We start from the raw sequence: 22,368 nt of genomic DNA, 5'->3' as shown, positions 1-22,368 counted from the left end.
ACAAATTCTTATTTACAATGACGGCCTAGGAACAGTGGGTTAACTGCCTTGTTCAGGGGCAGAAGGACTGATTTTTACCTTGTCAGCTCAGAGATTCTATCTAGCAACCTTTCGGTTACTGGCCCAACACTCTAACCACTAACCTACCTGCCACCCCTAATGTGAACTCAACATAAACATTTAACAATCATATTTCCTTAAAGTATAATTGTTTTAAGATTACGACTGTTACTGTCCTCACTACAACACAAATAGATGTAATATGGTCCTTGGAACATTTAATTGAAAACCTCTCAATTGCCAATGCATAGTATCAGCAATCCACGGTTTATACACGTCATTGGTTAAAACTCACTGTCAATATAGGAGAAGAGGTGAAATGCAGGGAAATTCTTCCAATGAATTAATTAAATGTATCTTCAGAAGTAACAATTGACCTCCTTCCTGATTGTTAGCTAATTAAATGACTCTCTTGACCCCCTTCCTGTTTGTTACCTAATTAAATGACTCTCTTGACCCCCTTCCTGATTGTTAGCTAATTAAATGACTCTCTTGACCCCCTTCCTGTTTGTTACCTAATTAAATGACTCTCTTGACCCCCTTCCTGTTTGTTAGCTAATGAAATGACTCTCTTGACCCCCTTCCTGTTTGTTAGCTAATGAAATGACTCTCTTGACCCCCTTCCTGTTTGTTACCTAATTAAATGACTCTCTTGACCCCCTTCCTGTTTGTTAGCTAATTAAATGACTCACTTGACCCCCTTCCTGATTGTTAGCTAATTAAATGACTCACTTGACCCCCTTCCTGATTGTTAGCTAATTAAATGACTCTCTTGACCCCATTCCTGATTGTTACTCTCTTGACCCCATTCCTGATTGTTAGCTAATTAAATGACTCTCTTGACCCCCTTCCTGATTGTTAGCTAATTAAATGACTCTATTGACCCCCTTCCTGATTGTTAGCTAATTAAAAATGACTCTAATTAAATTATTCTTGACCCCCTTCCTGATTGTTAGCTAATTAAATGACTCTCTTGACCCCCTTCCTGATTGTTAGCTAATTAAATGACTCTCTTGACCCCCTTCCTGATTGTTAGCTAATTAAATGACTCTCTTGACCCCCTTCCTGATTGTTAGCTAATTAAATGACTCTCTTGACCCCCTTCCTGTTTGTTAGCTAATTAAATGACTCTCTTGACCCCCTTCCTGATTGTTAGCTAATTAAATGACTCTCTTGACCCCCTTCCTGATTGTTAGCTAATTAAATGACTCTCTTGACCCCCTTCCTGATTGTTAGCTAATTAAATGACTCTCTTGACCCCCTTCCTGATTGTTAGCTAATTAAATGACTCTTATCCCAGTAAAGCATAGTTCATGTTTTTCCAGTATAGAACCAGGGTCACGTTCATTAAGGTATGCTAGGGAAAACTATTTGTTTCAATTAGTAACTCAATGTAGTCCCTCCCCGCTTTAGTAAATGTTCTTCCATTTGGTGCCTAATGAACCCAGTGCTGTCCTCTCCCCAGACTGACCAGTTAACCTTTAAACTTTGACCCCTCTCCCACAGGAGCCAATCCCCAAGCCCACTGCTGTTACCCCTACCGTCCCCTCCCCGGTCTATCCAACATCGCTGCTGACCACACCAAAGGTACCGCCTGACACCTCTCACACACACACACACACACACACACACACACACACACACACACACACACACACACACACACACACACACACACACACACACACACACACACACACACACACACACACACACACACACACACACACACACACACACTCTCTCTCTCTCTCTCTCTCTCTCACACACACACACCGCTCTCTCTCTCACACACACACACACACACACACCGCTCTCTCTCTCTCTCTCTCTCTCTCTCTCTCTCTCTCTCTCTCTCTCTCTCTCTCTCTCTCTCTCTCTCTCTCTCTCTCTCTCTCTCTCTCTCTCTCTCTCTCTCTCTCTCTCTCTCTCTCTCTCTCTCTCTCTCTCTCTCTCTCTCTCTCTCTCTCTCTCTCTCTCTCTCTCTCTCTCTCTCTCTCTCTCTCTCTCTCTCTCTCTCTCTCTCTCTCTCTCTCTCTCTCTCTCTCTCTCTCTCTCTCACTCGCTCGCTCGCTCGCTCGCTCGCTCGCTCACACACACACACACAATGAAAACAACATGCTCCCGCATATGTGCTACCACTCATACTCATAGAATAATTTGACACACACACACTCTCAGCTTGTCTGTAACACTTGGCTAAGTATTCTGTGTTCTTATCTCTCTCCGTGTGTGTGTGTCTACAGCCCAAAGCTCACCAGCTGAGCATCAAGACCTTCTCCAGCCCCACCCAGTGCACGCACTGCACTTCCTTGATGGTGGGTCTCATCCGCCAGGGCTACGCCTGCGAAGGTGAGTCAGACACACACAACGTTCTCTGTCACCGGTGGCGTTTAGTTGGGGGGGGCTGGGGAGATTGTGGCGTTTAGTTGGGGGGCTGGGGAGATTGTGGCGTTTAGTTGGGGGGCTGGGGAGATTGTGGCGTTTAGTTAGGGGGGCTGGGGAGATTGTGGCGTTTAGTTGGGGGGCTGGGGAGATTGTGGCGTTTAGTTGGGGGGCTGGGGAGATTGTGGCGTTTAGTTGGGGGGTGGGGGGGGATTGTGCCGTTTAGTCGGGGGGCTGGGGAGATTGTGCCGTTTAGTCGGGGGGGGGGGGGGGCTGGGGAGATTGTGCCGTTTAGTCGGGGGGGGCTGGGGAGATTGTGCCGTTTAGTCGGGGGGGGCTGGGGAGATTGTGCCGTTTAGTCGGGGGGGGCTGGGGAGATTGTGCCGTTTAGTCGGAGGGGGGACTGGGGAGATTGTGCCGTTTAGTTGGGGGGCTGGGGAGATTGTGGCGTTTAGTTGGTGGGGGGGACTGGGGAGATTGTGCCGTTTAGTTGGGGGGGGGGGGATTGGGTGCAGCATTTCCTCCCACTCACTATAAATGGACTGTAATGTTTTAACTGAACGGCAGATCTGAAACTGCATGTTTCCTTGTGTATACGAATACTCTCTTTCTCGCGCTCCCTCTTTCTCTCCAGTGTGCTCCTTCATCTGCCATGTATCCTGTAAGGACAATGCCCCCCAGGTGTGCCCCATCCCCCCTGAGCAGGCCAAGAGGCCTCTGGGCATCGACGTACAGAGGGGCATCGGCACCGCCTACAAGGGCTTCGTCAGGGTGAGCACCGCGTACTCATTAACAGGTTATCACTGTGGAAATAGAATGACTACAGTTTGCGTTCCTGCGGCCATATTGTTGTTGTTTTTTCCCACCCATTATAGTTCTATTTTTATTTTTTTTTACCTTTATTTAACCAGGCAAGTCAGTTAAGAACATATTCTTATTTTCAATGACGGCCTGGGAACAGTGGGTTAACTGCCTGTTCAGGGGCAGAACGACAGATTTGTACCTTGTCAGCTCGGGGGTTTGAACTCGCAACCTTCCGGTTACTAGTCCAACGCTCTAACCACTAGGCTACGCTAATATCTTCCTTGAATGTTGTTGCTTTGATGTAATCAAGACATTGCAATTCTGTTCAGCTTAACAAGATAGGAGCGTGTGATGTCCGGTTGATTGGGAATTAATAACAAGAACAGACCTTTCAATTGAAAATGTGCTGCTCTGCCCTCTCCGTCAGATCCCCAAGCCCACGGGGGTAAAGAAGGGCTGGCAACGGGCGTACGCCGTGGTGTGTGATTGTAAACTCTTCCTGTACGAGGTGCCTGAGGGCAAGTCCACCCAGCCAGGCGTGGTGACCAGTCAGGTCCTGGACCTGAGGTAAGACTTCTATGTTGGGGTGAAGGGTGGGGGGTGTGTGTGTGTTTGGGGTGGGGGTGTGTGTGTTTGCTGTGTGTGGGTGTGTGTAACACTGTGCTCTGTGTATGTCCACAGAGATGAGGAGTTTTCTGTCAGCTCTGTCCTGGCCTCAGACGTCATCCACGCCACCCGCAAAGACGTCCCCTGCATATTCAGGGTAAGCTTTCAACTGCTGTGTAACTAATTTTTTATTTGACCTTTATTTAACTAGGCAAGTCAGTTAAGAACATATTGTTATTTACAACTGCCTGTTCAGGGGCAGAATGACAGATTTGTACTTTGTCAGCTCGGGGATTTGAACTTGCAACCTTCCGGTTACTAGTCCAACGCTCTAACCACTAGGCTACCCTGCCGCCCCAACTAATACCACGTGACTTAAAGTTATTATATTGACTCGATGTATTATTTAATTGTCATCTGTTCCTAATATGATGTTTCTTATGTGAGAGAACCCAAGAAATGACCTTGAAATAAAGTTACATCTAATGGATGTAAAAACATATTTGTGAGTTACTACGGAATGTCATGGTGTATCATAAGGCATTATAACCCTTTATGTGAAAAACATATCGATTACTGTCGGTTTTTATTATAGTCTATTGTTACTATGGGATTATGTTTCCTATGTGGGAAACGTGAAATCATAAATACACATGTGTTTTATATAGCACTTTTCAAGGACCCAAAGAGTTAATAAAGTTGATATTATTATTATTAACCCAAGACCTCCCTCATTTACTCGGGAGTAACAACACAGACGTGTCATAACGCATTATAAACCTCGTCAGGTGACGTCGTCCCTGCTGAGCTCGCCGGCGGGTGCCGTCTCCCTGCTTGTGCTGGCTGAGAGCGAGGTTGAGAAGAAGAAGTGGATGGGCATCCTGGAGAGCCTGCAGAGCATCCTGGCCAAGAACCGCTTGAGGAACCGCGTAGTGCACGTCCTGCACGAGGCCTACGACTCCTCGCTGCCCGCCATCAAGACCACGCTCTGCGCCGCCATCGTCGGTGAGTTGGGGAACTACTGAAGAGACTGTGGGGCGTTTTCCCTCTCGTAAAAACACACCTGTGCTGTCAGCAAACGCACTGTAACATTTCAGATAGACCGAATGAGTGGAATTATCATCTGTACGGGATGAGGGAAATTATCATCTGTACGGGATGAGGGAAATTATCATCTGTACGGGATGAGGGAAATTATCATCTGTACGGGATGAGGGAAATTATCATCTGTACGGGATGAGGGAAATTATCATCTGTACGGGATGAGGGAAATTATCATCTGTACGGGATGAGGGAAATTATCATCTGTACGGGATGAGGGAAATTATCATCTGTACGGGATGAGGGAAATTATCATCTGTACGGGATGAGGGAAATTATCATCTGGATGAGGGAAATTATCATCTGGATGGGGGAAATTATCATCTGGATGAGGGAAATTATCATCTGGATGAGGGAAATTATCATCTGTACGGGATGAGGGAAATTATCATCTGTACGGGATGAGGGAAATTATCATCTGTACGGGATGAGGGAAATTATCATCTGGATGAGGGAAATTATCATCTGTGGTGTAAGTAATGTAACTTTCTGTGACAATTTCCGTGAGGAGGAAGTTTTGTTTTTGTAGTGGATACATGCGAAACACAGAATGCCGTTTGAGATCTCCAATTATTAAAAAAGTTATGGTGCGTTTAGTCAGTGTGTGTGTTTGCGAGAGGTGTTGTTGTTGTGCGTGTGTGTGTGTGTGTGTGTGTGTGGAGGATGGCAGTGAGAGAGAGAAGACTGTGTTGACTGCTCCTTTGTCTCCCTGCAGATCGAGAGCGTATCGCCCTGGGAACAGAGGAAGGTCTGTTTGTAGTGGAGGTCACCAGAGATGGTAAGAACACACCTATCCCACGGCTAGTCATATACACTCATAGGGCGTTTTCACATATGACTTTCGGTACCCTGGTATGATTCTGAAAATTCAAACAAATATATTTTGACTTAAACATGTTTTTCAAATATTCACTTTCCAAATGACGTGGGCCAGAAAGTTCCATGCTACTTGCTCTCTGAATTATAATAATATAATAATAATAATATATTAATTATAACAATACATGTTACTCTGGTCCTGGATCTTAGACCCACCACCTGGCCAGGGTCCAAGATTTGTTTCAGCCAGGGTTGGTTTACGTTTCACAAGTGCTCTATAGTGCAGAGGCACCAAATGCTCCAGGATCTGGATCATACAGGGATATGTGACAGCCCCCAATAGAGCCTCATATGACTCCTCTATGCAGAACAAAGGTTGAGTTTTTAGATTTCTGTCATTTCCAACATGTTTCTTATGTGTGATCACGTGATGTCAACGTGTCATGTTTTCTTTTGTGGTATATTGTCTCCGATTTCTTTCTTCATCCTAAGACTATTTCTCCATGGTCTCTCCTCGCTTCCTCGCCTCCTCTCTCCTCGCCTCCTCTCTCCTCGCTTCCTCTCTCTTCGGTTCCTTCTAAAAATGCACTGGAGGAGAATCCAAGGTCCCTGTCATTATACCTTCTCCTCCATTTGGTTTTTCTAAAGGGGGGGTGGTTGAAATCGAGGAGAGAAAGTGTTTTCGACAATTCAGAAAGCAAACTATCTTACCTATTGACTCACAAATCATAATTTGTGATTTCTTTCAAAACATTACGATTCTCTGTGTCGTTTGCCCCTGTTGACTCCTTTTTCCCCCCTTCAGTGATCGTGCGGGCGGCCGACTGCAAGAAGGTGCACCAGATGGAGCTGATCCCCAAAGAGAAGATGATGGCCCTGCTGTGTGGACGCAACAGACACGTGCACCTGCACCCCTGGGGGGTGCTGGAGGGGGCCGAGGCGGCCTTCGACATCAAGCTGACAGAGACCAAGGGTTGCCAGGCACTGACCACGGGCGTGCTACGCCCCGGGGGACCCGCCTGCCTGCTGGCCGCCGTCAAGCGCCAGGTCAATATTAATTTATTGATATACCTATTTACACGTGCAGAGAAAACGATGCCAAAAACACACAAGAGTTCCAGTACAATACATGTCAAATGACACGTGTAGTTGAAGATATGTGACTTAAATCCGAATAAATCTCATATCGACCCCATTTCAAAACAAACAACTTATAAAGGGACCATTCATAAAGCCTTCATAAGCACTGTAACTTTTAATTAATATATGCCATTTAGCAGACGCTTTTATCCAAGCAAACCCAAGCAAACTCCTGCTAGTTAAATCAAGGTCCTTTCAAACTCCTGCCTCTAACTACATCAAGGCTGGTTATAAATCAAGGTCCTTTCAAAAGGCTGGTTATAAAGGTCCCTTTCAGACTTTCAAACTCCTGCTAACTTCATCAAGGCTGGTTATAAAGGTCCTTTCAAACTCCTGCTAAATCAAGGCTGGTTATAAAGGTCATTTCAAACTCCTGCTAACTACATCAAGGCTGGTTATAAAGGTCCTTTCAGACTCCTGCTAGTTAAATCAAGGCTGATTATAAAGGTCCTTTCAGACTCCTGCTAACTACATCAAGGCTGATTTAAAAAAAATGTTTTTAAGTCCTTTCCGTTTGCTGCTTTGCCAGAATATCAGTAGTAACATCTCCTCTCTCCCCCTTCACCAGGTTCTGTGTTATGAGATCACCCGGGCCAAGCCGCACCACCGCAAGCTGTGGGAGGTGCAAGCCCCGGGGGTGGCCCAGTGGCTGGGCATGGTGCGCGAGCGCCTGTGTGTGGGATACCCCTCAGGTTTTGCCCTGTTGGCCCTCCAGGGCGAGTCGTCGCCCGTCAGCCTGGTGAGCCCCGGGGACCCGTCGCTAGCCTTCCTGGCCCAGCAGCCCCTGGATGCGCTGCACGCCCTGGAGGTGGGCACGACCGAGCTGTTACTCTGCTTCAGCCAGCTGGGTATCTATGTGGACCCCACTGGGAAGAGGAGCAGGGCCCAGGAGCTGATGTGGCCCGCCACGCCGCTCGCCTGCAGTACGTCACCTTTTTGGTTTTGTTTTTGAGTGGTTGAGTTGTTAGGCAAGTTTTGGAGGAGAAATGCGCCTGGTCTAGCGGTACTCCGGCATGTCTGAATAGGTTGAAATCCAGCCAACTGTCCTTGGACACAACATCTCCCTGTCTTTCATAGGTTGGCACCCCCGACTTGCATGGTCTGTGTGGGTTTTTGTTGTTGAAATAATATAATAATAATAATATATGCCATTTAGCAGACGCTTTTATCCAAAGCGACTTACAGTCATGTGTGCATACATTCTACGTATGGGTGGTCCCGGGGATCGAACCCACTACCCTGGCGTTACAAGCGCCATGCTCTACCAACTGAGCTACAGAAGGACCACGCCCCTTGTGTGCGCTTCAAGTAATACTGTATACCCCGGTATGGCACTGAAACGGTATGACGGTATTAAAATCTGCATACTGCCCAACCCTAACAATCTCTACCATTGGAAGTACAGTCAAGAACAAATTCTTATTTACAATGACGGCCTAGGAACAGTAGGTTAACTGTCTTGTTCAGGGGCAGAACGACAGTTTTTTTTTACCTTGTCAGCTCGGTAATTCGATCCAGCAACCTTTCGGTTCCTGGCCCAACGCTCTAACCACTAGGCTACCTGCCGCCCCACTAGGCTACTTTACACCCAGAAACTGTTAGCTATGCAACTCTGAAGGCCTTCTGCTGCATGCACAATATTTTTTTTAGTAGGCACACTGAAAGACAAATTCAATATTGTTAACTTTTTAAAAGATGCTAACATAAACTGTATCTAGTATATTGTATCCTACAAATATATATTGTATCCTACAAATGTATCAAGCTGTGGAGGCCTCTGTGATTGCTCAGCGTGTCTTTCCTGTTTGTCCACCAGGCTCCAACTCCTCCTACCTTACGGTGTACAGCGAGTATGGGGTGGATGTGTTTGACATACACACCACTGAGTGGGTCCAGACAATTTCACTGAGGAAGGTAAAAGCAGGGCTGTCCCGCCCATATAACAGTCTGGGTTCAGTCTAACGAGCCATAATGGGGTGTCTTGGGATAACAGTCTGGGTTCAGTCTAACAACCATAATGGGCTGTCCCGCCCATATAATAGTCTGGGTTCAGTCTAACGAGCCATAATGGGCTGTCCTGCCCATATAACAGTCTGGGTTCAGTCTAACAACCATAATGGGGTGTCTTAGGATAACAGTCTGGGTTCAGTCTAACGAGCCATAATGGGGTGTCTTGGGATAACAGTCTGGGTTCAGTCTAACGAGCCAAAATGGGGTGTCTTGGGACAACAGTCTGGGGACACAATGGGGTGTCTTGGGACAACAGTCTGGGTTCAGTCTAACGAGCCATAATGGGGTGTCTTGGGACAACAGTCTGGGTTCAGTCTAACAGCCACAATGGGGTGTCTTGGGACAACAGTCTGGGTTCAGTCTAACAACCACAATGGGGTGTCTTGGGACAACAGTCAAAATGGGGTGTCAGTCTGGGTTCAACAAACCATAATGGGGTGTCTTGGGACAACGGTAATGGGGTGTCAGTCTAACAAGCCATAATGGGGTGTCTTGGGACAACAGTCTGGGTTCAGTCTAACGAGCCATAATGGGGTGTCTTGGGATAACAGTCTGGGTTCAGTCTAACGAGCCATAATGGGGTGTCTTGGGACAACAGTCTGGGTTCAGTCTAACGAGCCAAAATGGGGTGTCTTGGGATAACAGTCTGGGTTCAGTCTAACGAGCCATAATGGGGTGTCTTAGGATAACAGTCTGGGTTCAGTCTAACGAGCCATAATGGGGTGTCTTGGGACAACAGTCTGGGTTCAGTCTAACGAGCCATAATGGGGTGTCTTGGGATAACAGTCTGGGTTCAGTCTAACGAGCCATAATGGGGTGTCTTGGGACAACAGTCTGGGTTCAGTCTAACGAGCCATAATGGGGTGTCTTGGGATAATAGTCTGGGTTCAGTCTAACGAGCCAAAATGGGGTGTCTTGGGATAATAGTCTGGGTTCAGTCTAACGAGCCATAATGGGGTGTCTTAGGATAACAGTCTGGGTTCAGTCTAACGAGCCATAATGGGGTGTCTTAGGATAATAGTCTGGGTTCAGTCTAACGAGCCATAATGGGGTGTCTTAGGATAACAGTCTGGGTTCAGTCTAACGAGCCATAATGGGGTGTCTTAGGATAACAGTCTGGGTTCAGTCTAACGAGCCATAATGGGGTGTCTTGGGACAACAGTCTGGGTTCAGTCTAACGAGCCATAATGGGATGTCTTGGGACAACAGTCTGGGTTCAGTCTAACGAGCCATAATGGGGTGTCTTGGGATAACAGTCTGGGTTCAGTCTAATGAGCCAAAATGGGGTGTCTTGGGATAACAGTCTGGGTTCAGTCTAACGAGCCAAAATGGGGTGTCTTGGGATAACAGTCTGGGTTCAGTCTAACGAGCCATAATGGGGTGTCTTGGGACAACGGTCTGGGTTCAGTCTAACAAGCCATAATGGGGTGTCTTGGGACAACAGTCTGGGTTCAGTCTAACAAGCCATAATGGGGTGTCTTGGGACAACAGTCTGGGTTCAGTCTAACAAACCATAATGGGGTGTCTTGGTGAATGTTGGATGCATGTTCTAATCTCATGTGTCTGTGTGTGTGGGGGGGGGGTGTAAATGTGTATGAATGAAAGGAGTGTCTGTGAGCATATGTGTGTATATGCCCGTGGTCTGTAGAGTGGATCGGTGTAACCCATGTCTCTGCCCCTCAGTTAAGGCCTCTGAATGTGGAGGGCAGTTTGAACCTGCTGGGCTCTGAACAACCGCGCCTCATCTACTTCAGCAACAACTCCACAGGTGCAAATACACCTCAATATACTGACTACATATACCCCAATACACTCACCTATACCACAATATACTGACTGCATATACCCCAATACACTCACCTATACCACAATATACTGACTACATATACCCCAATACACTCACCTATACCCCTATACACTCACCTATACCACAATATACTGACTACATATACCCCAATACACTCACCTATACCACAATATACTGACTACATATACCCCTATACACTCACCAATACCACAATATACTGACTACATATACCCCTATACACTCACCTATACCACAATATGCTGGCTACATATACCCCAATACACTAACCTATACCACAATATACTGACTGCATATACCCCAATACACTATACACTCACCTATACCACAATATACTGACTACATATACCCCTATACACTCACCAATACCACAATATACTGACTACATATACCCCTATACCACAATACACTACCCCAATACACTAACCTATACCACAATATACTGACTACATATACCCCAATACACTATACACTCACCTATACCACAATATACTGACTGCATATACCCCTATACACTACACTCACCTATACCACAATATACTGACTACATATACCCCAATACACTCACCTATACCACAATATACTGACTACATATACCCCAATACACTCAGCTATACCCCTATACACTCACCTATACCACAATATACTGACTACATATACCCCAATACACTCACCTATACCACAATATACTGACTACATATACCCCAATACACTCACCTATACCACAATATGCTGGCTACATATACCCCAATACACTCACCTATACCCCTATACACTCACCTATACCACAATATACTGACTACATATACCCCAATACACTCACCTATACCACAATATACTGACTACATATACCCCAATACACTCACCTATACCCCTATACACTCACCTATACCACAATATACTGACTACATATACCCCAATACACTCACCTATACCACAATATACTGACTACATATACCCCAATACACTCACCTATACCCCTATACACTCACCTATACCACAATATACTGACTACATATACCCCAATACACTCACCTATACCACAATATGCTGGCTACATATACCCCTATACACTAACCTATACCCCTATACACTCACCTATACCACAATATACTGACTACATACACTACCGTTCAAAAGTTTGGGGTCACTTAGAAATGTCCTTGTTTTTGAAAGAAAAGCACATTTTTTTGTTTGTTAAAATAACATCAAATTGATCAGAAATACAGTGTAGACATTGTTAATGTTGTAAATTACTATTGTAGCTGGAAACTGATGATTTTTTATGTAATATCTACATAGGCGTACAAACGGGCTCTAAACATAATAGAGAGAGTGGGAGGCCCGGGTGCACAACTGAGCAAGAGGACAAGTACATTAGATAGTTTCTCAAACTAGACAGACACCTCACAAGTCCTCATCTGGCAGCTTCATTAAATAGTACCCGCAAAACACCAGTCTCAACGTCAACAGTGAAGAGACTACTCCGGGATACTGGCCTTCTAGGCAGAGTTCCTCTGTCCAGTCTCAACGTCAACAGTGAAGTGACTACTCCGGGATACTGGCCTTCTAGGCAGAGTTCCTCTGTCCAGTCTCAACGTCAACAGTGAGGAGACGACTCCAGGATACTGGCCTTCTAGGCAGAGTTCCTCTGACCAGTCTCAACGTCAACAATGAAGAGACTACTCCGGGATACTGGCCTTCTAGGCAGAGTTACAAAGAAAAACTGGCCAACAAAAAGAAGAGGTGAAGATGGGCAAAAGAACACAGACACTAGACAGAGGAAGATTGGAGAAAAGTGTTATGGACAGATTAATCTAAATTTGAGGTGTTCACATCACAAAAAATAACATTTGTGAGACGCAGGAAAAAATATGCTGGAGGAGTGCTTGACGCCATCTGTCAAGCATGGTGGAGGCAATGTGTTGGTCTGGGGGTGCTTTGGTGGTGGTAAAGTAGGAGATTTGTACAGGGTTAAAGGGATCTTGAAGGAAGGCGATCACTCCATTTTGTAACGCCATACCCTGTGGACGGCGCCTAATCGGAGCCAATTTCCTCCTACAATAGGACAATGACCCAAAGCACAGCACCAAACTATGCAATAACGATTTAGGGAAGAAGTAGTCATCTGGTATTCTGTCTATAATGGAGTGGCCAGCACAGTCACCGGATCTTAACCCTATTGAGCTGTTGTGGGAGCAGCTTGACCGTAAGGGAACGTAAGATGTGCCCATCAAGCCAATCCAATTTATGGGAGGTGCTTCAGGAAGCATGGGGTGAAATCTCTTCAGATTACCTCAACAAATTGACAACTAGAATTCCAAAGGTCTGCAAGGCTGTAATTGCTGCAAATGGAGGATTATTTTGACAAAAGCAAAGTTTGAAGGACACAATTATTATTTCAATTACAAATCATTATTTATAACCTTGTCAATGTCTTGACTATATTTCCTATTCATTCATTTCATGTATGTTTTCATGGAAAACAAGGACATTTCTAAGTGACCCCAGGTTTTGGAACGGTAGTGTATATCTCTATATACTCTCTAAAATATATTTACCCCAATACACTTACCTATATGTCAAATTTCTCTCTCTCTTTCTGTCCGTCCTGCAGAAGGTGACCTGGCCATCCCTGAGACATCTGACAACAGTAAGAAGCTGATGGTGAGAACGCGCAGTAAGAGGAAGTTCCTCTTCAAGGTCCCGGAAGAGGAGAGACTGCAGCAGAGGAGGTAACCTCCCCACCCCACACACACAATCCCCTTTCATACTTTTCTTGACTTTTGGACTGTACGGCAGTAATGTAGCGAGGGGAGACAGAATATAGGGGTTTAGATAAGGGAGTCTGAGTCGAGGCCTGAACCCCTGTCGCCAGGGGGGGCACCACTCCATCAGACTCCAGCGCCGGTGGAGGCGACAACACTATAACTTTACGCCTGACTTAAATCAGAAGTTAGTCTGTTTACTACCATTGTAGTACACTCACCCAGTACAACTTCAGGCGGCAGGTAGCCTAATGGTTGGGCCAGTAACCGAAAGGTTGGATGGTTCGAATCCCCGAGCCGACTAGGTGAAGAATCTGTCAATGTGCCCTTGAGCAAGGCACTTAACCCAAAGTTGCTCTGAATAAGATGTTGCAAAAATGACTCGAATGTAACTCTTCACAGTAATACACACTGACCATTGTAACCATGTGTGTTGTGTTGACAGAGAGATGCTGAGGGACCCTGAGCTTAGGTCCAAGTTGATCTCCAACCCAATCAACTTTAACCACGTGGCACACATGGGCCCCGGCGACGGCATGCAGGTCCTCATGGATCTGCCTCTGGTAAGCACAGCTGGTGCCAAAATGGCTGCCTCATACTGTATTCATAACCCATAGGAGATAGTTAAAGGACTCAACTTGGATATAACCCGTTTTAGCATGGACATTGTCATTGAGGCACATTTTCAAACATCAAAAGGAGAAGAAAATGTACTTTAAAATGGAGATAGCCTTAATGGTGCTGCCCATGCAGTTACAGGCGACATAATGGCACAGATACAAAGATAGGACCTCTTTCCATCTCTCTCATAACCCGACTGACATTGCAGGAAGCAAAATGGGTTCCCAGCCCCATGATAACCTGACTGATATTGTAGCAACCAAAGTGGCTATCTATTGCAAGTTAACTGACATTTGCTGTACCCAGGACAGCTACTGCAAATAACCTAACTGATACCGCAGGAATCAAAATGTCCACCCTGTGTTAACCTTCCTGAAATTGCGGGTGATAAAATGGCCGCCCCTTAAAACGTAACAAAGCAGGAGTCATAACAGCTGTTTTTTAACGTTCGCAAGACACCCGCTGGAGCCAAAATGGTGTCTCCTTGCATTTTCTGACACTAGCAGCTCCCACTACCAACTCCACAGAATAGCACTGCTATCCTACCATCCTAACTCCACAGAATAGCACTGCTATCCTACCATCCTAACTCCACAGAATAGCACTGCTATCCTACCATCCTAACTCCACAGAATAGCACTGCTATCCTACCATCCTAACTCCACAGAATAGCACTGCTACCCTACCATCCTAACTCCACAGAATAGCACTGCTATCCTACCATCCTAACTCCACAGAATAGCACTGCTACCCTACCATCCTAACTCCACAGAATAGCACTGCTACCCTACCATCCTAACTCCACAGAATAGCACTGCTACCCTACCATCCTAACTCCACAGAATAGCACTGCTACCCTACCATCCTAACTCCACAGAATAGCACTGCTACCCTACCATCCTAACTCCACAGAATAGCACTGCTACCCTACCATCCTAACTCCACAGAATAGCACTGCTACCCTACCATCCTAACTCCACAGAATAGCACTGCTACCCTACCATCCTAACTCCACAGAATAGCACTGCTACCCTACCATCTTAACTCCACAGAATAGCACTGCTACCCTTCCATCCTAACTCCACAGAATAGCACTGCTACCCTACCATCCTAACTCCACAGAATAGCACTGCTACCCTACCATCCTAACTCCACAGAATAGCACTGTTACCCTACCATCCTAACTCCACAGAATAGCACTAGCACTGCTACCCTACCATCCTAACTCCACAGAATAGCACTGCTATCCTACCTTCTAGATGTCACATTTCTCTACCTATTTACCACCTCTGCTCCTCTTCCTACTCTTTTCTGAGAATGACCCTGTAGTTCCTCCCTCACGTCCTCTTTCACTTTCTCCTCCCCTCCCTCTTTTTTTTCATCTGTGTCTTGTTCGTGTCCTTTGTTTCCGCTCTCTCTTTCCTTCTCTCACCCCCCCTCCCTCCCCCCCCCCCGCCCGGCAGCAGAGCGAGAGCGCCGCCACCACCCCCCTCCCCCTCATCCTCCCGCCACCACGCCCTGATCTCCCCACCGAGCAACTTTGAGCACGTCTATCACATGAGCCTCGTGTCGGCCGGCCTGTACCTGCAGAAAGAGCCCGCCTCTTCCTCCGCCACCTCCTCTTCCACCTCCTCGCTGCAGCACTGCAGCATGCCCCAGCTCTCATCCTCCTCCTCCTCCTCTCCCTCCACCTCCTCCCTAGGAAGGGTAGGCCTGACCTGATGCTTCCCCTCCTCCCTCTCCCCCTCCTTCCCCCACTCTCCTCCTTTTGACACCACCACCACCTCTTTTGCACAATCCCAAATCGACACCCGCAGTAGCCCTTGTCTCCTAGTGATCTAGCCTCTATTCCTGGGGTACAGGTTGTTAAATCTGAGCCTGGAGGTCTGGGGTACTGGTTGTTAAATCTGAGCCTGGATGTCTGGGGTACTGGTTGTTAAATCCGAGCCTGGAGGTCTGGGGTACTACTACTCTACATACATTATTTTCATGTATTCAGACCCTTTGCTATGAGACTCGAAATTGAGCTCAGTTGCATCCTGTTTTCATTGATCATCCTTGAGATGTCTATTAACAGCACTCCACCAATCAGGCCTTTATGGTAGTGGCCAGATGGAAGCCACTCCTCAGTAAAAGGCACATGACATCCTGCTTAAGACTTTCAGACCATGAGCAACAGGATTCTCTGGTCTGATAAACCAAGATTGGCCTGAATGCTAAGCGTCACATCTGGAGGAAACCTGGCACCATCCCTGCGGTGAAGCATGGTGGTGGAAGCATCATGCTGTGGGAATGTTTTACAGGGGCAGGGACTGGGAGACTTGTCAGGATCGAGGCAAAGATGAACGGAGTAAAGGACAGAGAGATCCTTGATGTAAACCTGCTCCAGGGCGCTCAGGATCTCCGACTGGGGCGAAGGTTCACCAAGACAACACTGGAGTGACTTCGGGACAAGTCTCTGAATGTCCTTCAGTGGCCCAGCCAGAGCCTGGACTTGAACCCAATCAAACATCTCTGGAGAGACCTGAAAATAGCTGTGTAGCGACACTCCCCATCCAACCTGACAGAGCTTGAGAGGATCTGCAGAGAAGAATGGGAGAAACTTCCCAAATACAGGTGTGCCAAGCTTGTAGCGTCATACCCAAGAAGACTCAAAAGGTGCTTCAACACCAAAGGTGTTTCAACAAAGTACTGAGTAAAGGGTCTGAAGCCTTATGTAAATGCAATATTTTCAGGTTTAAAAAATGTATAAATCGGCAAAGAAAAAATCCGTTTTTGTTTTGTCTTTATGGGTTATTGTGTGTATGAGGGGGAAAACAACGAATCCATTAGAGTAAGGCTGTAACGTAACAAAATGTGGGAAAAGTCAATGAACTGTAGATCTTCCAGAAAGACAATGAAATGGTTAATTGACCACGAAATACAAATGTTGCAATGGCCATGTCAGTTTTCTGGAGTTCAACCCCATTCAAAACCTGTGGTTTGAATTGAAGAGGGCAGTCAATTGATTTCCTTTGGTCTGATCTATCTGGACAGAGGAATGGTCTAAGATCCCTCCCGATGTGTCCTCTAATCTCATAAAACACTCATGAGAAAGGCTAGGTGCCATTATCCTAGCAAGGAGAAAGTGCAAAAAGTATTAGAAACAGTGCTATTCTTCTGGAGAAAATTATTACTTGTTAAAACTCTAAGCAATTGTATAAAACAACCCCCCCATCCCTCCCCGCCCCAAAGATTTGCATACAATATAGCTCAGTTTTTGTATAAATGTTATAGTATTTTTTGCTCATATTTATCAAGGGTGCCAATAATACTGGAGGTGTCTGTATTTAACCTTTACTCTTCCATCTCCACCAATGAATAAGGAGGTGGAGGTGCTTGGGTCGACTTGGGATTGGTCATATTTCCAGACCCCCCCCCCCCCCCCTTTTCTCTCCTTCCCATACTTCCTCATGGTTCCTTTTTCAATTTTCTCGAGTGCAGTGGTTTTTTCGGGAACGCTGGGGTGGTTTTATTTCGGCTGAGGTCATAGTGAGTGTGTTTTTCTGTACTGGCTTGCAGTGTGGTTATGCTTTGTGTGATCTCTGCTTATTTGTCATGTTAAAACAGGGCGACACGCTTGATAAGCTTCCCATAGGTTTCAATGGAGAGAGAGAGAGAGAGAGCTATTTAAAAAATGTGGCACAGCAAATTGGAAAAGCTCCCTAGAAGGTTTGTTCTATTAGTAGACGGCCACCAAAAGTCATGTAGAGATTTAGTCTCCATGACTATTTTCTCCCGTTGAATTTTGCAGAAACACACCGACGTGCGTGTGACTTGTTTCAGTCAAACGAGTGATTTGCTGTGGAGTTTTATTACTGTGCGTGTGAGCGTGTACAAGGCTGCTGTTGGTTTCATGTGTGTGCATAAGCATCCATGTAAATATCTTGATCGTGTCCAATCATGTACCTGGGGTTGTGTTCATTAGGCGACCAATGAAATTAAACTGAATGAAATGGCGATGTCCAAACTGGGACTCCTTGTCCAATAAGAAACGCTCATTTTCATTGCAAAAATTTTACAAATGTTTTCCGTTTTTTGTCCTAATGAACACAAACCTGTTCCACCCATATAGTCACATATGTGTGTTTGTGTGTATGTGTGTGTGTCTTGGCGACTGCGTGGGGGTACAGAGTGTGATGCATTCTTCTCAGGATGACCCGGCCAAGGACAAGCCCCGCCCACTCTCCAGTATCTCCCGGCAACAGAGGAGCATGAGCCACATCACCCGCACGGCCTCTGGTGAGAGGACCCCGAGCACACACCTTCTGCATGTGAACACTGGTTACAACACACACTGCACACATTTCAACAAACACACTTTAGTAAATCCATTCTCTCTCTTTGTCATTGATACTAATTCTCTGTGTGTGTGTGTCTCTGTGTGTGTGTGTCTCTGTGTGTGTGTGTCTCTGTGTGTGTGTGTCTCTGTGTGTGTGTGTCTCTGTGTGTGTGTGTCTCTGTGTGTGTGTGTCTCTGTGTGTGTGTGTCTCTGTGTGTGTGTGTCTCTGTGTGTGTGTGTGTCTGTGTGTGTGTGTCTCTGTGTGTGTGTCTCTGTGTGTGTGTGTGTGTCTCTGTGTGTGTGTGTGTGTCTCTGTGTGTGTGTGTGTGTCTCTGTGTGTGTGTGTCTCTCTGTTTGTGTGTCTCTGTGTGTGTGTCTCTCTGTTTGTGTCTCTCTGTTTGTGTGTCTCTCTGTGTGTGTGTCTCTCTGTGTGTGTGTGTCTCTGTGTGTGTGTGTGTCTCTGTGTGTGTGTGTGTCTCTGTGTGTGTGTGTGTCTCTGTGTGTGTGTGTGTGTCTCTGTGTGTGTGTGTGTGTCTCTATGTGTGTGTGTGTGTGTGTGTCTCTGTGTGTGTGTGTGTCTCTGTGTGTGTGTGTGTCTCTGTGTGTGTGTGTGTGTGTGTGTGTGTGTGTGTGTGTGTGTGTGTGTGTGTGTGTGTGTGTGTGTGTGTGTGTGTGTGTGTGTGTGTGTGTGTGTGTGTGTGTGTGTGTGTGTGTGTGTGTGTGTGTGTGTGTCTCTGTGTGTGTGTGTGTGTCTCTGTGTGTGTGTGTGTGTCTCTGTGTGTGTGTCTCTGTCTCTGTGTGTGTGTCTCTGTGTGTGTGTCTCTGTGTGTGTGTCTCTGTGTGTGTGTGTCTGTGTGTCTCTGTGTGTGTCTCTGTGTGTGTCTCTGTGTGTGTGTGTGTTGAAGGAGGTGCAGACTTTGGAGGAGCAGGATCGTCTCGGAACATCTCCGACCCAGACGGGGACTTTGAGAGAGAGGTAAAGACCCCCAACACAGCGCACACACACCAGGGTTTCCGTTAGGAAAGTGACCAGGAAGATTTGACATTTATCGGATATTTGAGAAATGTCCTGGTGTTTCCCCTACATCTTCCACTTTTTTTTAACAAAAATTAATCGGAATGGTAAAATGTTTTCTGTGTAAACTTGAATGACTCAAACTAGATATAAAATATGTAGAAAAGATCATGGATCTATGTAGTTTAAAATAAGATAATCTTTAAGAACTAACGGTCACCAAAATAAAAACTAAACAGTCAGGGAGAATCAAATTCTCAAAATGGCAGTTGTTTAAAGTACTTTAAAGTATTTTACATAAGTTGTTTTTTGGGGTATCTGTACTTTACTATTTATAGTTTTGACAACTTTTACTTCACTACATTCCTAAAGAAAAAATGTTATTTTTTACTCCATACATTTTCCCTGACACCCAAAAGTACTTGTTACATTTTGACAGAAAAATAGTCATTCACGCACTTATCAAGAGAACATCCCTGGTCATCTACTGCCTCTAAACTGGAGGACTCACTAAACACAAATGCTTTGTTTGTAAATTAATGTCTAAGTGTTGGAGTGTGCCTCTGGCTATCCGTAAATAATAAAAAACACAATATAATTGTGTCATCTGGTTTGCGTAATATGAGGAACTTTAAATGATTAATACTTTTGATAATTAAGTGTATTTTTTCCAATTCTATTTACTTTTCATACTTAAATATATTTAAAACCAAATACTTTTAGACTTTTTTTGTATTTTACTGGGTAACTTTTACTTGAGTCATTTTCTGTTAAGGTAGGCTACATCGCCTGCTATACCCATACAGAAGGAGGCTCATTTTTATATTTTATATCTGATTTTTTTTTTTTTTTTTGAAAGATACGCATTATGTTGTTAGATATTATAGGAGTAACTCTGGTAAACCTAAAGCATTTTTCCTCACAAAAATGAGAACACGAAGCAGACAGAAATCTTTGCTCCTTTAAAATCCTGCTGTATGTAAAATATTGTGTGATATAGCTTGGAAAATAAATACATGTGAAATAAATGTTTGTTTCCAACATTAGGGCTGTTTTCCTAAACAATTTAAATCCGCTTTGTGTTCTTGCCACACTACTAACAAGTATCATGACAGTGGTATCGTCCCAGCCTTACTGATTGTACACACACATTCAATCACTCACACTTTACTCCATTTCTGCCCCCCCCTCCCCAATTCTCGCAATAACATTTAATTCAACTCGCTTCCTGGGTATGATAAGATATCTTACATTGCCAAATCAAACATTAATAATTCAAATGTGTTTATTGTTAGAGGCTAAATGGAACTTTTACCTCAGGGGTGCTCTTAATCCAAAACGTCCCCTAAATAGACAGAAATATTGCCTAAAATATTTGATAGAAATGGGTACACCTCTCGACACCGATGAGCAAAAGGATATGTGTGGTTTCATGGCGCTTGTAACGCCAGGGTAGTGGGTTCGATCCCCGGGACCACCCATACGTAGAATGTATGCACACATGACTGTAAGTCGCTTTGGATAAAAGCGTCTGCTAAATGGCATATATTATTATTATATTATTATTATATTATTATTATTATTATTATATGATTAAAAACGGAGATTCATATTTTTATCTTATATATATATATATATATGAACCATCCAGCCAAAAGTTGAGCCAAACAATTAGCAACTGAACTTCAATACAGCGTTGATATATAAAAACACTGTTTATTCCCTCAGCCGGACTCCGACTCCACCAAGCACTCCACCCTCTCCAACAGCTCCGACCCCAGCAGCCCTCCCAGCCCCAACTCCCCCCACCGCAGCCAGCAAACACTGGATGGCCTGGAGCACACCCTGGACGGCTGAGGAGCCCACCCACCCACACACACCTGACATACGCACACCTTACACACACACACACACACACACACACACACACACACACACACACACACACACACACACACACACACACACACACACACACACACACACACACACACACACACACACACACACACACACACACACACACACACACACATAATGCGTGCTTAATCACTCAACACCTACATTCGACATAGAACTTGTGTAACGCTGCAAAGTGCCAAGAACAGACTTTGTGGACAAAATGCCACCGCTGAAGCCTTTTCTGCGTGTGACGAGCATAGACCCTCCCAAAAAAAAAGTGAGGGGCACATGGTTATTTGAAGCTAACGCTAAAAAAAAATAATAGAATCAGCCAGTATAGATTTGTTTCTGTTTTTGTTTTTCTTCATTTCAGGCCATAAATGTTTCCTATGAGTTAAGGTTATTATTACTTAGTTGAAATGATCAATACATATAGGTGAGATGGGGCTGAATTAAAAACAGAGATTACTGATAGGGGGGGGGGGGGGACTCACAGAAAAAGCATTAATGATGAACTGTCCTAATCATAGGTACAAAGACAAGAGGGAAATAACTGTTGTTTTTAAAGCGTATAGTATTTTACACGGACATGTTGAGCTCGACCTGGGCGGACACTAAACGGAACGGTGAAAGAAATGGCTGACTTTTTTCAAGAACCATAACCCCCCCCCCCCCCACACACACACACACACACACACACACACACACACTTCCCAGCCCCTTCTGTACGGTCGTTGTAAACCTATTGAGCTGTTCCCGGACCATTTTGAGAGCTGTACTTTCCCAGGGGACGAGCTGCCATTCAAGTCAACTGACTGCAGGGGGTTTTAGTGTAAAGCTAAATTAGTGGTCATATTTCACAGCATTTACATCTCCTGCCAGCCTTTGTAACATGCGTTGTTTTTAACTTTGGATCTTTTGCCAGGAAAACGTATATCGGTTGGCGCCATAGCAACCAGAAATAGAAGAAGAAATGGAAACAGAATCATGA

General features: G+C 45.2%; 1 protein-coding gene across 4 annotated transcripts in view; it reads left to right on the top strand.

Annotated features, from left to right (window-relative positions):
* Positions 1-21,865, top strand: part of cdc42bpb (CDC42 binding protein kinase beta (DMPK-like)) — a 140,698-nt gene extending 118,833 nt beyond the window's left edge. For 2 of the 4 annotated variants that reach the window (XR_006830666.1, XR_006830665.1), the window contains 17 exons: positions 1,567-1,647; positions 2,307-2,412; positions 3,080-3,216; positions 3,677-3,816; positions 3,931-4,012; positions 4,644-4,860; positions 5,672-5,734; positions 6,581-6,822; positions 7,484-7,838; positions 8,732-8,829; positions 10,609-10,693; positions 13,368-13,485; positions 13,964-14,081; positions 18,312-18,420; positions 19,366-19,436; positions 21,204-21,385; positions 21,490-21,865. Coding sequence is in view for 2 of the 4 variants with exons in the window: in XM_046291076.1 (XP_046147032.1) it covers positions 1,567-1,647; positions 2,307-2,412; positions 3,080-3,216; positions 3,677-3,816; positions 3,931-4,012; positions 4,644-4,860; positions 5,672-5,734; positions 6,581-6,822; positions 7,484-7,838; positions 8,732-8,829; positions 10,609-10,693; positions 13,368-13,485; positions 13,964-14,081; positions 18,312-18,420; positions 19,366-19,436; positions 21,204-21,332 (2,151 nt within the window). In the remaining 2 variants the exon portion in view is untranslated. Of the gene's footprint in view, positions 1-1,566; positions 1,648-2,306; positions 2,413-3,079; positions 3,217-3,676; positions 3,817-3,930; positions 4,013-4,643; positions 4,861-5,671; positions 5,735-6,580; positions 6,823-7,483; positions 7,839-8,731; positions 8,830-10,608; positions 10,694-13,367; positions 13,486-13,963; positions 14,082-15,602; positions 15,832-18,311; positions 18,421-19,365; positions 19,437-21,203; positions 21,386-21,477 lie in introns of those variants that run through there. The other 2 variants (XM_046291076.1, XM_046291077.1) reach the window with 2 other exon arrangements.
* Positions 21,866-22,368: the final 503 nt, after the last annotated feature.

This window comes from Oncorhynchus gorbuscha, linkage group LG12 (genome assembly GCF_021184085.1).
Source record: "Oncorhynchus gorbuscha isolate QuinsamMale2020 ecotype Even-year linkage group LG12, OgorEven_v1.0, whole genome shotgun sequence".
Lineage (NCBI taxonomy): Eukaryota > Metazoa > Chordata > Actinopteri > Salmoniformes > Salmonidae > Oncorhynchus > Oncorhynchus gorbuscha.
The sequence above is the reverse complement of the archived record's forward strand: the minus strand, read 5'-3'. Positions and strand labels throughout refer to the sequence as shown.